The sequence below is a fragment of the Lipophrys pholis genome (assembly GCF_963383615.2).
Source record: "Lipophrys pholis genome assembly, chromosome: 1".
In the NCBI taxonomy this organism is placed as follows: domain Eukaryota; kingdom Metazoa; phylum Chordata; class Actinopteri; order Blenniiformes; family Blenniidae; genus Lipophrys; species Lipophrys pholis.
Window position 1 is genome coordinate 6,357,373 of NC_137635.1, and position 16,553 is coordinate 6,373,925.

The window sequence follows — 16,553 nt, forward strand, 5'->3', positions numbered from 1 at the left end:
TAGACCAGGTCTGAGTGAGACAAAGTGGTGTAGAAAACTGATTTATTGGCTTGGTGAACTTCTCTTTTCAGCCTTTTCTGGTTTTCGCCCCTTCTTCAAGTAAACGTTGCGTCTCTCAGCTCCATCTGTCAGAATTGCTGAAGCGATTCGAGGCCGTGAATCTTACATGTTGGCACAGAGAGTCTCTGTCTGAACACTTCATAGACCTTCTGGTTTGAAAATAAATAATCATATATCAGCTTCCTTTTTTCTTTTTCCTTTTTTCTTTTGGTGGCTGTGTGATATTTCAGGAAGTACAGGTACTTCCAGTTGTCAATTAGCGGACAGTGATTACACTAATAGGAGAAGGGGGGAAAAAAAGCAGTTTAATTTTTCATTTTGTCTTCATTATTCATGGAGGAGTACATTGTCTTTTTGTAAACACACTAATACTTAGTGTAGAGCTACTGATCTGTAAAGAGCTGCCAGGACGTGCTCGTTGAAGCCTCCAGGCGTCGTCGTAAGGAACAATGAATTGTCTATGAATATTACATGTCTTCCAAATGAGATGCCAATTATTATTTTTTTGTTATCAACAACTTTCATCCCTCTGTTAGTAAGAACAAAGTGATGATCACAAAGTGAACACACTCCCTCTCTTACATCCCTAATATGCAATCAAGCAGAATGTCAGGCTCGCGCTATGCCGACACCCACAAGTGGTAATTGTGTAAACAAAAAAGGGCATCATTCATTCAAATATTGTACAGAGAGGGATGAAAGAGGATAACAAAAGAATACAAATGCCGTCAAGGAGAGGGAGCCGGGCGAGGAGCCACTTTTGTGCGTGAGCCATCCAGAGAGTGTTGATTTTAAACTTTCATCAGGCCTCCTGCGACTCTGGATATTTTTATTCCAGTGGAGATTGTTTTGGCAGTTTGAATGTGTTTGCGCTGCTCAACACATCTGGCTTCTAAACTCTGCAACTGTAAATGGAGGCGAGGAGGTGCTGAAAGGAGAGGAGGAGGAGGAGGGGGAGGAGGAGGAGGAGGAGGAGGAGGAGGAGGAGGAGCAGCGGCGTGAGGCTTATTGGGGCCAACAGAGGCCATTGTTATCTGTAATATCCATTCAAATGCGCCGTATCAGATGTGGCGAGTGCGGCGCTGCTCGGGGATGGAAATTAGTCTTGTTCCCCACTCAGCTCTGGTCACACCAAGGGCACATTCAGACAAATGAATTTACGCAGACAATACGCATGGAGTGGCGATGATACAGAGATTTTTTTTTTTCTTCACAGGTCATTCAGCATTTCATTCCCATGCAGCTTCAAGGTGACTTTCACTTTCAATTTGAACAGTTTGCTCATGCTGACGGGGTTACAACTCCCATAAACATGCATCCAGCCATATTTTATACACTTAAATCAACTAGAATTACAAAACGGGGGGTTGAACTAATGATGCACCAATACCATGTTTTTAAAGAACGAGTAGAAATACAAGTAACCTGCTGGCCTTTAGCTACTTGAGGATACAGAGTTCCAATATGACAATGTACAATTAGACAACCAAGTGGACTATTTGGGACTATGGAGGACCACACAAGGTGTCCATGTCAGACCCTGCCGGACAATAGAGTCTGAGCTCCTCAGGGTGAAACACACTTACATGTGTTCACCAGCGTGCTGCTCATCATAGACCTTTCTTTTGACCAAATAGTGTGTACAGTGGCTTGTTTTTTGTTTTTCATTTAATATAGTGTACAATTTTCAAGAACCTGGTTAAAATTGAGAATAATGTGTATTGGTATAGAGCCACAAAGGTATGAAGTTGTATAAAAACCATTTTTAACAACTGAAAAGCAGTAAATTCATGACATCAACCAACAGAATGAAAATGTCACCCGGACCTGAATCACCTTGCCCGAATCTCCTCGGCAGACTTTGTACAATAGTGAAACCTCAGCCTTTGGCTGCCAGAGCGCAGATCGCACCCCGGATTGTGTTATCTTGCTATCCTCCCCTCTGCTATCTCACCCAGAGACACTGTGAAGTGTGGAGCACATAAATCTTGTGTATTTACGACCTGCGCTGTAGTCAGCTATCTGTTAGGATGCCCTGCCCTCACACTCCTTCTGATCTTGTCTGTGCAAGGTCTTGGCGCCTCGAATAGCACACACACACACACACACACACACACACACACACACACACACACACACACACACACACACACACACACACACACACACACACACACACACACACACACACACACACACACACACACACACACACACACGGATTGTGGTGGAGGATGGCGTTTCTCAATCACTGTTATGTCACCAGACGGTCTGTCAAAGCAGCTCAGTCATACACAGTATGGATGTTCAAGGCCGACATTTGATGCTGGGAATCCCACTGCTGGGTCCTTTTGTCTGTGGAGTTGTTATTTCCAATGCCGTGGCTGTAATAGACCATTAATTTTGTGTTGTTGAATTGCAGTCCACTGCCATTTTCCCCTCCATGTCCTTCGACAGCACATAAAATAAGTAGGAAAAAAAATGTTTGTCGCTTCAGTCAAAACATTGAGAAATTGAGAGATATCAAGCGACCCTCTTATAAAGGCTTGAATTGTACAGGATGGGCCTTGTGAAGAAGCGTTGACCCCTCAGCTCCTGTGATCCATGTCGGCCTGACATCAATACACATTCATCTCTGCTTGTTTCACCTGCGGCTCGTCGGCCACAGGCTTGAAATCCGGGCAGACAGCATGACTCTGTCTTCCATGGCGGCGCTATCGTTGACATTAAACACCAGAGGGGCCGAATCTCTGGACCTTTCACTTTGTTACAAATGAGCCACTGTTAAAGGGTCTCAACATGTCAATGGTGGATGTGTCTTAAGCGTGGAAACCCTCCATTACACACCGATCTAGAGGAGAAGACCTCCTCTATGCCCCAGAGCGCACAATCTGACTGTTGTTCCCCACACACCAGAAAAATACATGTTTTGAATATATCTATTGTTTACAAGTTGACACCCGATATGATCCTTTCTCGGATTTTACCCGCTCTTCACTTCCTTGTGCACACACACGCGCACACACGTGCACACACACACCACACACACACACCACACACACCCTCTGGATGCTGCTCTCTTAATTTTTCCCTCTAAAGCAGCTTCATTAACATTCACAACTAAGGTTTTGTTCCAGTGGGTAAATCCCCCCATAGAGCCTATCTTGAGCCATCTCCACTTCTCTTCTTATGAATCCATTCTGTGTTGGTACAACAGCCACTGCCATCTCTCCCCTCTAACTCTCCCTCTCTCTCTCTCTCTCTCTCTCTCTCTCTCTCTCTCTCTCTCTCTCTCTCTCTCCTCTAACCCCCCCCCCCCCTCTCCTTCTCTCTCTCTCTCTCTCTCTCTCTCTCTCTCTCTCTCTCTCTCTCTCTCTCTCTCTCACACTGTCTCTATTTCCCTCTCAGGACTCTTTTTAATTATAAACTAATCTGGGGAGGTAATCACAGACAGCATGCTCACTAACTCATGCAGATCTACATACATATATGAAACACAAGTAGTTTGTTTCCCCAGTTCTCCCCAGCCTATTCGCAGCCACTGGGAAGCGTAGATGCAGTCACAACGCGCTGCCAATTAGCCGTAAAAAAAAAAGAATCATTACGCACCGGCTGCATGTTGGAGGCTGCTGTGTTTGGATCTGCAATTTATTTGAAAAGCTTCTCCATGCTGTGTGTCTAGGTCTGAAGTTGGAGTTTATGTCTCTAGTCTGGATTATCTTTTTTTTTTTTTCACCTTTGGGAAAGCACAGTGCTAAAAGGTGCTTTGTGGATTTCGTTTCTTGCCTCTATAAGACATGCTGCTGCTGCTGCTGCTGCTGAGTGGAACTGGATCCTCAGACTGATGCCCGGTATAATAGGCCTGTCTAATGTGTCATCGATGGATTGACTGTTGGGATTCCAGCAGAAGGATTTCATACCAAGAATCGAGGAGCTTGCTGCGGGAGAGCCACGCTGCATGTTGCCCAGTGGAAAGACGCCCTCTTCTTGCGCAGTCGGGATGTGCAAGGAGGAGGATTTATTCTGAGAGGAATACAGACAAGCAGTTATATGCTTCATATGCTCTCTCTCTCTCTCTCTCTCTCTCTCTCTCTCTCTCTCTCTCTCTCTCTCTCTCTCTCTCTCTCTCTCTCCGCACAGCCAATCTGTGCACGGTGACGCTGCGCAAAAGGCAGGATCTCGGCTTCATCCTCATATTTATCACACCCATCCCACATTCACACATGCTACAAGAGGTACGTTCTCTTCTCCCCGCTGTACTTCTGGAGGTTGTCCGGCCCTGCAGGGGAGGAGGAGGGAGGGTTAGGATTTTTTTCCTGTCCCGAGCTACCTGTGCACATTTCTCCGTTTTGGGTTCGACGTGACTGCGAGGAGCGTTCTGGATCGCGGAGGTTGAATGAGCCCAAACTCGTCGTCTACTTTTCGGGGACTTTCCCCCTGAAAATACTCAAATGTGAAGACCTGCACTTCTCGTGTGTGTGTGCGTGTGTGTGTGTGTGTGTGTACGTGGTATGGGATTTGTGTTTTTTGTTTTTTTATTCCAAAGCTCAGCCGGACTGCTCTCCTCTTCCTCCGCTCCGGATCGAGGCTGACGCGCGCAGTCGGAGCTTTTTGGCACAAACACGCACGTTTAACGGATCGCGTTCTCCGCGTATCGCCGCCGCTTTGGGATAACTACTGCCTGCCAGTGTGTGTGTGCTCGTTGTGAAACATCTCGATGACCAAGAGGACAGGGGCGAGTGTGAAGAGGATGAGGCGACCTGCTTTACCTGGACCCTTGCGGATGATTTTGCGCGTCTGAAATCTATGCCGGAAAAAAATAAAATAAAACCAAACCCGGACTCTTGATGGTGAAAATACACAGGTTGAAACACTGAATCCTTTACTCAAGACGACAAGCGAAGATGGGTCCTACGTGTTTAATGTATATTTCATCCGACTGGCGTCCAGTCTAATAAACATCATCAGTGATGTAGTCAGCCTCTTCATCTGCGTCCTGATCATTTGCAGTAAATACTCACATCTGCTCAAACGGGAGACCATGAAGATGATCATCCTGCGCAAATTCCGGGTCTTGATCCTCATGGTGTTCCTGATCGCCTGCTCGATGCACATAATGATCGACTTGTTACCGAAGCTGGAGCGGCACGGCAGCGGCTGCTCCTGCTCGCACACGCCGAGCGAGGAGCCTCAGAGCTGGGGCAAGCAGGGCTGGCCTAACAAGCACACGCTGCGGATCCTGCAGGACTTCAGCAACGAGCCCAGCTCCAACGTGTCCTCCCACTCCCTGGAGAGGGTCCCGGCCGCCGGGGACCGGGCTCAGGCTCAGCTGAGGAGACTGGAGCCCCCCGTGCAGCGCGGCGACAGGAAGAGACAGTTCATCCAGGACGCAGCCGTAACCAAGAACGCGCCGGTGAAGGGTTCAAGGTTGTCGGCTCTCTTTGACCACCCTTTGTACAAAAGATCCCTGCCACAGTTGACGGATGAGGACACGCTGTTCAACGTCAACACAGACATCAGATTTGACCCCAAAGCAGCAGAGGATCAAGCATGGTAATGTCTATTGAAGCACGGATCCATTCTAATGCAACAAAAAGCTGCAAATAAATCATTTGTTTAAACACCACAACAGAGGCTTTATAGTTTTAGTCTTGTGCAATCACATTAGATTAATTCTGCATCTGTGCTGTTGCACAACACCTGTCACACTTTGCACACAGAAGCCTGAACGTCTGCTCTCTTGTGCCTCTTCTCTCGTCTCTCCTCCAGGAACGGGGAAAGGAAAGTGAATGAGTTAAACCCCGCGGGGGAGCTGACAGCCGATTCCTACCCCAACTGGCTCCGGTTCCACATTGGGATTAATCGATATGAGCTGTACTCCAGGCACAACCCAGTCATTGATGCCCTGCTGAAGGACCTGGTTATCCAGAGGATCACCAGTGTGGGTGAGTCTGAGAGAGAGCAACACCACATGATGGATGCAGGGAGAAGTCCTCTGAGTATACAAGAGCTGATATTGCAGATGTGTAAGGCCGATCTGAGCCAGACTCTGCATATGAAATACAGTTTCTTGGTTTTATTCTGTAATGATGAGTTCCATTTCTCTGAGGATGAACTCAGTGTGTTTACACACCATCTCCAGGTGTTTGGTGGACTGGCGTCGCTTCAGCGTGAAGTTTCAAACTTTCATTCACCAGTTTTCCTCTGGAAAAGATGCATTCATTCATATTCTATGGAACTCTCTGATTCAGCAATTTTTAGGGCATTGAAAACGTGAAATCAAGAGGGCTTTGTGACCCCGCTCCCCCATGAGTCTTTGGACCTCCCTGGTTGGTGATCACTGATCTACATTACAGGGTGTGCTGCAAGTTTGACACGACTTTTTAAAACCAGTCATTTGCTGATAGTTAAAGTTAGTGTTGAGTTCAGTGTCGGGACACTCAGTGTCAAAAAGTTAGTTAAGAGTCAAATGTTGTTCATGTTGATAGAATTCCTTTTTTTGGTATAATCCAGAGATGCAAAAACTCAAGCTTTTGATAACAACATTCATTTAATCTTTCCAGGATTGTAAAATAAACGTGACACCCGCGTGATTCCTGTAAGCAACATGTGAAAAAAGAAGGTCTTCTAGTTTTAGTTTGATTAGGCAAGCCACAAACTCACTGTCGATGCCATGAGAGATGGTTGGTTTCAGATCTGTTAAATGAAATGGGGAAAAAAAAAAAAATCAGTTACATGTTCAGGCAAAGAGCCCGGCCTTCTACCTGCAGCAAACAAGAGCAGGGTCGACGATTTATCTGTGAAAGCAAATCAAATTCCATAAAAAGGGACCTTTATCTACCACAATCTGGCAGCAACGAACAGCTTTGTAACCAGAAACCAGAGAAAAATGTGCCTTTCCTTTTCCTTTAAGCGTGCTCCGTGCAGACTCAGACAGACGTGCACACGTCTGCGCACCAACACCGCGAAAGTATGCATGAAGATGGAAGTCAGCTGCAGGCGATCCTACAACAGCGCTGGCTCTGATCAGCCCTGCACATTTCTGCCTTACAAGGCTGAGCGGAGGGGGGGGGGAGGAAATAAAAACTAAGAAACCACAACACTCTCTGGTGTATTCCCACAAAGCATCACTGTAGAATACATCAAGAACACCTGGTATCCATGCAAATCACACAGCTACGGATCAAATCAGACGCTCTGGCATATTTTATTATATTTCAGTTGATTGACAGGTGCATTGTAAATATGGCTGCCTGGCTGAAGAAAATGCAAGCCGATATGTGGCACCGGTGATAATCAATGCAGGAGCGGCTGTATCGACTCTGTTTTTCTTATTTGGGGGGGGGGGGTCTCGGGGGTTGTCTTTCAGTTTGGCTCCCACATTCCAAGAGTGCTCCGAGACTCAAGGTCGCTTATCTTGCACACGCCGTACAAAACAATTTCATACTCAAGGTTTATTTGATAATGACGGAAATAACGACTGGCTTTCAGCAAAGATTAAACACTTATCTGGCGGTGGGATTAACCGTTAATAAAACTAGCATCCCTCCTAGGTAACTTGAAAAAGCTTTATTTTCGGTCTTGGGAGTCAAACTGACTCTCTCACTCTCTCCCTTGGTCTCTCGGCCTCGCTGGATAGAGGAAGGAGTTCTCAAAATCTCTTGCCAGCTAAATACATGGTGGCTCGGTAATTATAGAGTCTTAACACAGGCCTCGGGCAGAATACCAATAGCAGCCAACAGCAGTCATCTATTATCTGAACGGGAGAACAGGAGCACTGGGCTGCATCGTTCGCTGTAACCTCTTGTACGAATCTTCATCACTGAAAATTAACGGGAGAAAGTGTGATATAGCATGAATTTTTGGAGTTACAGTTACAGTACTGTATTTAAAATGTCTCCACACCCCGCCAGTTTTGCAGCAGTTGAGGTCAGACAGACATTGATCCTTTCACTTCTAATTTCATTCCCTGTAAACACTGTGCTATCCCCCACATGTAGGAATAAATGAAAACATCGACTGCGGGCGTTGTTGTGTTGTGAAACGTCACCTGAAGCATGGCTTCCTATTGATCAGCGGAGGAAAAACAGGCTCCACTCTTTACTTCAGTGAAATTCACAGTGGTCTCAGTCCTCGCCGTGGCGCCGAGCCCAATCCCGCGAGTGCCTTTAGACTTTAGCATTATCATGTTCAGAAAGGAAGCGGACATGAAGGAGCGAGGGATGAATGAAAACACAAAGAGGCAGAGCGAGCGAGAGACGGGGGCTCCAGAGCGGAGGGCACAGGAATGGCGACCCCCCCCCCCCCCCCCCCCCCCCCCCCCGCCATCCTTTCCCATCAAACAAACACTGTGACATCAGCTCTTCTCAGCTCGGGCGCAAATATGCAATGACATGCAAAGACGCATCGCAGCGCATATGCAAACTCACATATGCAACAGTGAGCTTCACTTGAATAGCGGGGAAAATTGATGTTTCGAGCTTCAGCGGTGCCACAACTCATCTGTCAGATGTAGCTCAGATCAGTGGCAGTCATACGTATTCTTCAGCTCCACACATAAAAAGAACAGAGTCACAGTGTGTACTATACATATATATATATATATGTATGGACAATGTTTAGGACAAGGTCTTATTTTTCCCCTTCTTATGTAATTTGCCAGATATCAGACACAAGCATGCACGTTGGCATTAGTTGTATGTATTTTAAAGTGTCATATTCTGCAAGATTCACTTCCTAATGGTGTGATAATCGTCCCCATACCTGGACTGACGCCCCAGAAGTGAAGACATTCTGTCCTCTCTCTCCCTGGCTTGTTTCAGGTTTTAAAAAGTGTGTTGCTCCAACCAGCCAATCAGAAATCAAACCCTATATAGTGTCATTGGGGGTTTAGCCAATCCCAGTCAAGGTAGGCCCTCCCTTTGACTCCTCCCACAATTAGGCAGTTCTGCTCTGGCACATGGCACCACGAGAGGAAGTACTTCCTCCTCTTCCCAAGATGGGCATGTGTGGGTGGAGCCAGTCCAGCTCACACAGACACAGCAGATTCTGAATGCAGCTCCTATGATCCAATATTCAAATGGAGGAAAATCAAGGAGGGGCGAGAAACTTTGAAAACAAGTTTTTGTGTCAAACAGGACCCGTGTGAAAGTGTTGAAATGACCTATAAATAAAAACTAGAAATAAATACGTTGATTATGCTATTCAAAATTTGCGCACGTGCATAAAGTTGATGTTTGCACCTGGTTAATACTTATTTACCAACTTGATAAGTCTGTGTGTTTGTTTTTTTTTTTTTTTTTTTACTGAGTCAGAAAATAGAGGAAGTCAGATTTTGTCAAAGCAGAGCTGCGGTGGAGGTGAAGACAGCCATCGGCTGCACTATAATCGAATGCAGATAAGCTGAGCTCCAAACTGTGATTGGTGGAATCTGGGCACGAAGAAGAAAGAAAGACACTGGTTGATTATATTGGTTTGTTAAGATTTTGGTTCAGACTCATCTTCTCCCAAAACTATGATCAGGTCGAAACAATAAAGGAAAAAACATTTGGTGTATCTGTATCTGGCTTTATACACCTCACTTGTTTATAACATGTTTCATACTTTTCCTATGATATTTGACATATTCTCAACTTGCATAACCTTTTAAAGTAAAAAAAATATATAACAGTAAAGGAAGATTTTGTCATTTCACGTGTCCATCTCAGCCTTTTCAGACTTGACCACAGTGAAATTAAACATGATAGAGTAGACTAATATTCCCAGGCTGTTTTCTTGGTACACATGTCTGCTCTAGAGTCTAGAAAATATCTTACATTATGTTTTTTTGTTTTTTATCCATGTGAATTCAGAACGGGCAAAGCCTCAGGCCGCCCTGTGATCTCTGGCTGGAAACGCCTGAGACGACATAAAAGAGTGATGTGTTGTTTTGTTGCATATCAGGACTCTGTCACTTCAGCATATAGGTTTTCACTTGTATTTATAGTTTTTTCCGCAACTTGTGATACGTTTTGCCATATCTGTGAGGCTAAATTGAAGTTTAACACAAATGTCCAGTTAATTGACTAGTTAATGTTGATAGTTAATTTTTGGTGGTTAAAACATAGTTTTTGCATTTTAAATACAGAAAAAGGTTTGTGTTTACGTGGCAACATTTTGAAAATGATGTAGTTTACAAATAGGGCCACTAGTGGCTGCTGTTGAGGTTATGTTTCCGTCTGCACATATTGTATGAATGGATGGATGGATGGATAGATTTTACCACCTTTGGCAAAAACTACTCACCTGAATTAGATGAAATCTTCAGGGATGATTTGTCATCATCCAAGGACCAATCCATTCGATTTTTCAACGTTAACGGCTAACCATTTATGAATAAATCCCCCAAAACTGTCCCATACAAAGCGGATGAGAGAGGCTCCTCATTAGGAGATCAGAGGAGATCAGCGTCTGTTGCCATGGATACCCTCCCTGCTCACTTGAAAACGTTGTCGCGTAAATATGAATAGTCGTTAACTGTGATATTTCCTGTTTGACTCCAACAGCAATGAAATCTGGAGGCACCCAGCTGAAGCTCATCATGACCTTCCAGAACTACGGACAGGCCCTGTTCAAACCCATGAAGTAAGTCCCTCCGTCGTTAACCTGTGCTGGGAAGTTTGGCCGGGCTTCCTGCTGCTCAGGTAAAACCTGTTTCTCTCCTGATGTCCTGCACAGATAATTCAGCATCAAGTCCATTCTCTTCAGGGGAAATCAGCCTCTTTCATAAGGCCCTGACTGCCGTTTCAGCATAAATCTACGCTGCTCTCCTTTTTCTCTATCCGCCACCTTCTCATCCCCCCACAGCATCAATCTCATTTCCTCATTCTCCTCTCTGGCGATATCAAATTGCTTTCATTTCAGCACAACCTTGATATTCCATTGAAAGCCGACATCGTTCTGCTGTGTCAGAGCCCGGCGTTGAATAGGCATTTCACCTCGCCGAGCGTTCAGGTGACACATCACATTCTGTAGCGGCGGTGTCGGAGGTCCTCGCCCCCCGGCTGTGCCGCTTCACCAACTGATTCATCTGATCAATTTTCTGTCTTCTGATAATGTCACAGCAGCTCAGCAGCTAAATGTCACCATCTTGTTTTCAGCATTAGATTGGCGAGCTTGTTAACAGAGGCAGGTGGCTCAGTGGCTCATGAACCAATTAAATCCATGGGAAAATGGCCGTTTGACCTTTTTACCTGTGCAGTTGTTGTTCCTGATAATTGTTTATCAATATTCATTAATGAGTGGATGTTAAGTGATTGTCTGCCAGCTTCTTCTGGTAACAGCATGAGCTTTGCGGTCTGTGCGATCACTACCTGATCAACTCAAGCAACTGAACACGGAGGTAGTAATACAGCAGATCATTCTTATAATGGCCGCTACACGTGAGCAAAGACAACCTGCGATAAGATCCGGTTGGTTTGGGGTGATTAAAACTCTTTAAAAAAAAAAGTATGTGGAATGTAAAGAAAAAACTCTTGTGGATTTCTCTCAATACACAGAGACGCCACGGGGGCGAGGCTGTAATTGGCATGTGAGGTCACTCATTACGATTATTATTATCATTAGCTGTATGACACACGGAGACTGAAAGCAGAGTGGATTTACGTGAGCAGTTAACACACTTTACGTAGGATTTTAATAAACCAGGCCAACGACATAAAACATGAAATTCACACTGAAAAAAAAAAGAGCAGTTACTTTTGATGGTCTGGCTCGCTTGTATTTATGAGACCTTGTTTGAATTTATGAGACCTTCTTTGACCGTCTGAGAGGAAAACCTCGTGGGCGAAGAGAAGTTACCAAGTGAACGGCGCCACCAACAGGTGGATCTGGCCTCTTCGCTCTCGAGAAAGAAGATGTAGTGGAGCTTAGTGTCGTAGTGGAGTCTATTCAAACTTCATGCACATGAGGACAGAGGGGAAAGACGTATCCTCGTCTTCTTCATGTAGCCTGATGCAAAAAGAAAATAGAGAAAGAAATAAAGCGGATAAAACGGATCTGGCTTTAGTTTTTGTGTCATCGCAGCGTGAGTCATCTTCAACTCGGCACACGTAGGAGCAATGAATGTCAAAGAGAAGCTGCTCTCGATTCTCAGTGTGCGGCAGTTTGTCACAGCAAGGACGCCGGTTTTATTTCAGAGGAGGCTGAAGGCTACGAGACAAAAGGCTGCCCAAAACAAAAAAGAGAGAGAGAGAGAGAGAGAGAGAGAGAGAGAGAGAGAGAGAGAGAGAGATCAGAATCCAGATCAGAAAGTGACGGTGAGCTCAGTGTTTACTCGCCACGCTCTCAGACCAATCAGTGGTTTGTGGTGACTTCACAGCTCAGCGGTGTTGATGTTGACAACAAACGTGCCACATTTTCACTTCAAAAAATAGACATAAACAAAAGAGGAAAGTCTCACCAAGCTGTAACACGCAGTGGAAAAAAAAAGTCCTTCCACCTTAAAATAAAACCTTAAGTGAGTCACAATTATTTGTTGAAAATGTCAAACAGTCTTCTATCTCGAGCCGAGTGCTTGTTTTATTTCTGGAGTCAGACTTGCCGGACCAGAGGCAGTTTGTTTGCCCTTCATTTTCTGGAACTACCATCGATATCGAGGCCTGGCAGGATTTTCTAGGATATTTTTTAAAAATGATTCAGCTGCAAAGTCTCATCTTCTTTATAATTGTATAAATCCTCTTCAGTTGTGAATTAGTGAATAATCGTACACGGAGAGGTGACGTGCAGCAAAAGTACCACTTTCCCTCCCTAATGCACCTTGGCTTAAAGCGTGAAGGAGATAAGTCCACCCAGTGGAGAAAAAATAAAGCTGCACCTCTGGTAGATACTGTGAAAAACTCGATTAATTCTCATTTCCTTTGTCCACACTGTCATATTTAGACGATAACACACCCCAAGAGAAGTGCTCTTTGCTCCTAATTCCTCCCCGATTGGTGGATTTAAATGCCACCCGTCCTTTGTCATGGTGATGGTAATTTAATTGTGAGTTAATGGTTCTCTACGCAGGCTGTTGTGTGGCCTCCGTGTGTCACCATGAAGGCTGGGGTTAAGCCTGTGGATGATAGTTCGGAGGGAGGGGGAGAAATGTTATTCACAGAGCGTTGTAATTACCGTTTGAGCCGTACCAGACGCAACAAGCCTGAAATCATCCGTGGATGAGGACGAGGTGCGAGAAGGAAGGAGGAAGAATACGATGGGAGGGAGAGGAGAGTTGGTGATGTGCCACAGAGGAGTCAGGGGAGGTGAAGGGGAAGGACGGTGGAGAGGCAGGGGGGTAAGGGAGAGAGACAGACGAGGAGATGTGGGTGCAGAGTGCTGTCAATACATGTACAGAGTCAGAATCCGCAGATTATCTCGGTGCGCTGCCTCGAATTTGAACCCAGGCGGAAATGTGAAATAACATTTTCCGAGAAAGGCGCCGGGCGATGGGGTGGGATGTAAATCTGTTGCTTGACAGTTGTGGATGTCAGAGCTGCCATGATGTTTGATAATCCTGAAAAACGGCAGGAGCAAAAGAGGGAGGGGGGCTTTTTTCACTCCCTCCTGCTTGAATGCACTTGACTTTAACAAAAATAGGGCAACCCATGCTGGCATGTGTGTGCGTGCGTGCGTGTGTGCGTGCGTGCGTGCGTGCGTGCGCGCGCGCTATTTTGGCCTGCAATCAAGGTCTCTGCAGAATTGCACAGTCATTATGTTGCCTCCATAGTGTCCTCTTGCAGAGATCACGCGTGAAAACATGCACATCCACTTAACACACAGCGTCGCGCCCTCGCTGCCGAGTCGGCTGCTGTGTTTCCTCATGGCTCATCAAAGAGGCCGAGGCTGAGGGATCAAAGACTCTCTGCTGGGCCTTTTCTATGCGGCTCCTCTCAAATCCAATGCAAATGCGTGCCGGGCGGCCGGGCAGCGAGGGCAGGCCGGCACGTAGGCATGCATGCATGCAGCGTCCGGGCGGCGATCGAGCCTTCAGCCGTCCATGTATGTGTGCAAACCTGCACCGTCTGTTTATCGGCTCTCCTGTCTGCTTCTCATCCTCTTCTTCTGTCCGCTGTTTGTTTTTCTCCCCTTCGCATTCTTCACTGAAAAGCACAGATGCAAAAATCCATTAACGGGCTTTCTGCATCGATCTCCGTGGTATTCTTTCTTCTTATTTTTTTCCTCAGTGGGAGCCGAAGTGATCAGATACTATAGTGGCTGCTTCTGTTTGTGGTGGCAGTGTTCTTCATGTGTCAGACCCCCCAAAAACAACACACTTTGGTGTGATTTCCCCCTTAATGCGAGAGAGATATACTCACCTTCTACTCCACAGAGACGCCACAAAATGGCCCGAAGTTGCTATTCACTGTTATTTAAAGCGATGATTCATACAGCTGTCTGTGGTCCACTTTTCCAGACAGAGAATAAACTCCAGCTTTACTCAGACTAATCTAACTGAAGGCTTGTTTTGCAGTATTTGTTAAGACTACAGGCCTTGTAGGATCAGAGGGGCTTTATGGAAGCGGACGACAGATCCGAGCCTCGTGTGGCTCAAGTCGACAGAACGGAGCATCGTCGCGTTTCTCGTGTCGTAACAGCAGCATTGTAACTGGAATAACATTCAGCTGGATGACTAAGCTCAATTATCATCTTTGTCATCCTGTACATCCTGTTTCGCCCCTGGTCAGGACTGAAACAACCTTGAATTAAAGCAAGTTCACAAATGAAACACTTAATGCTGTCAAGTTAGGACATCCACTGAACATATATGAGGGAAGGAAAAAAAACATGGCAGTTTTACACATGGACTTTAAAACATACAACGTGTTTGCCTTCAGAAGAAAAAGTAGTAGTACACTGAATTTAATTCAAGTTTTATTCATACAGTGCCGAATACAACAGTTTCCACAGATGGTGGAGAAGAAAAAACGAACTTTTTAACTGGAAGAAACCTGCAGAACCAGGCTCAGAGGTGGCAGCTTTCTGCTGCTCCGGTCGGGGTTCGGTGGTAAACGAAGAGAGGACAGAGACAGAAATCAGAACGCAGCATGCCGATTGTGATAAATCTGCCTGCTGCAGACGAGACGGAGCCAGAGGCTCAGATCATAAACTTTAAGTTCCACCGTCGGAGATCCTGCAGAAAGGGGGAGAGAGAGAGAGAGAGAGAGAGAGAGAGAGAGAGAGAGAGAGAGAGATATGTCATTTTTCTTTGTCGTAAAATGTCAAAATACTCTACAAAACAAAACAAATTCAACACAACAAAACAATTCCCTGGGTGCTCTGTTTTATAGTGTATCTTTGATGCTTGTGTATTTTTTGGGAAAAATGTCAAAATACATTATAAAAAACTGGTTTACCACTTTAAATATGCTTCAATGGCTGTAAAACAAATAAAACATCTTTTTTTTTCTCCAGATCAAAGTTAAATATTTACTGTGTTTTTGTGCCCATGATCAGACAAAGTGTGATTTAAAAAAAAATCAGGATAAAGAAAGTGGCTACATTTTCTGTAGCAGCTACAAATTCAACTTGTTTTCAGAAGTAACCGTCTCATCTGTATACAGTTCATAAGTTTTACGTTTTTTTATGAAAATATAAGGCAGACAAGGCACACAGATGCTGATTCAGGCCACGTTTACACGTACCGGGGTTTTTACAAAAGCAGATATTTCCCCTCCACGTTTACAAAAAAAATCTTGATTGACGCCGACCGCATAGCCGCTGGTTCAGATCTGCTATGAGCAGCCAAACCTGTAGGGGGCAGTGTAACAAGAAGGATGAAGCCATGATATCGGAAGCCTTGAAAAACCCCCACAATGTCACTAATTGTGACGTAAATATCCACCTACCCCCCTTTAGAGTTTTTCCAGATCTCCATGGTGGCCGGAGTTTTCAGGAATCATCGTTTGTGGTGAGTCGTAGCTGCGTTCATGTGTAAATGCAAGACATATCACTGTTTTTTAAATATCCGGGTACGTGTAAACGTGGCCTTATATATTTAATCTGGGTTTGCATGATTTCAACTTTTGTCAGCTGCGACGGTTGGTTAGCAACAGTTAGCAACAGTAACTAAGGGGGGCGGGGCTTAGCCAAAGGTCAATTATCTGAGGAGTTGATACTGTGCGGCCGACTAACAGATACTGTGGCTGTGAGCAACCGTTTGAACAGGAGACAAGAATGTGAAAATGCCTTCAGAACTGTTCTGTGAAAGTAAGAAGCCATGCAGGTAAAACTTTAGGGTCCAGGGACCTTTGTTATACGTACCCGTGTGTACGGAAATAGACCCAACACTCTTTCATGTGTGTTTATAAGTTTTCCTCCTCTCTTTCTGTCTTTTCCTCAACTTCAACTTTTGTGCGGCTGTGAACCGCCGGCTCATGATTGTGATGTTTACAGTGAAACTAGTTTCGGAGCACACAAAGCCCATTAGATGATGAGCGCAGATGATCGACGAAAGGAGGCGGGGAGCGACTGATGAT

At 45.3% G+C, this 16,553-nt stretch overlaps 1 protein-coding gene across 1 annotated transcript in view; it reads left to right on the top strand.

Annotated features, from left to right (window-relative positions):
• Positions 1-4,262: 4,262 nt before the first annotated feature.
• The window catches only part of fam20cb (FAM20C golgi associated secretory pathway kinase b), a 55,317-nt gene continuing 43,026 nt past the window's right edge, over positions 4,263-16,553 (top strand). The window contains exons 1-3 of the mRNA XM_080472447.1: positions 4,263-5,613; positions 5,830-6,005; positions 10,605-10,683. Coding sequence (XP_080328573.1) covers positions 5,102-5,613; positions 5,830-6,005; positions 10,605-10,683 — 767 coding nt within the window. The 5' untranslated portion in view covers positions 4,263-5,101. The remainder of the gene's footprint in view (positions 5,614-5,829; positions 6,006-10,604; positions 10,684-16,553) is intronic.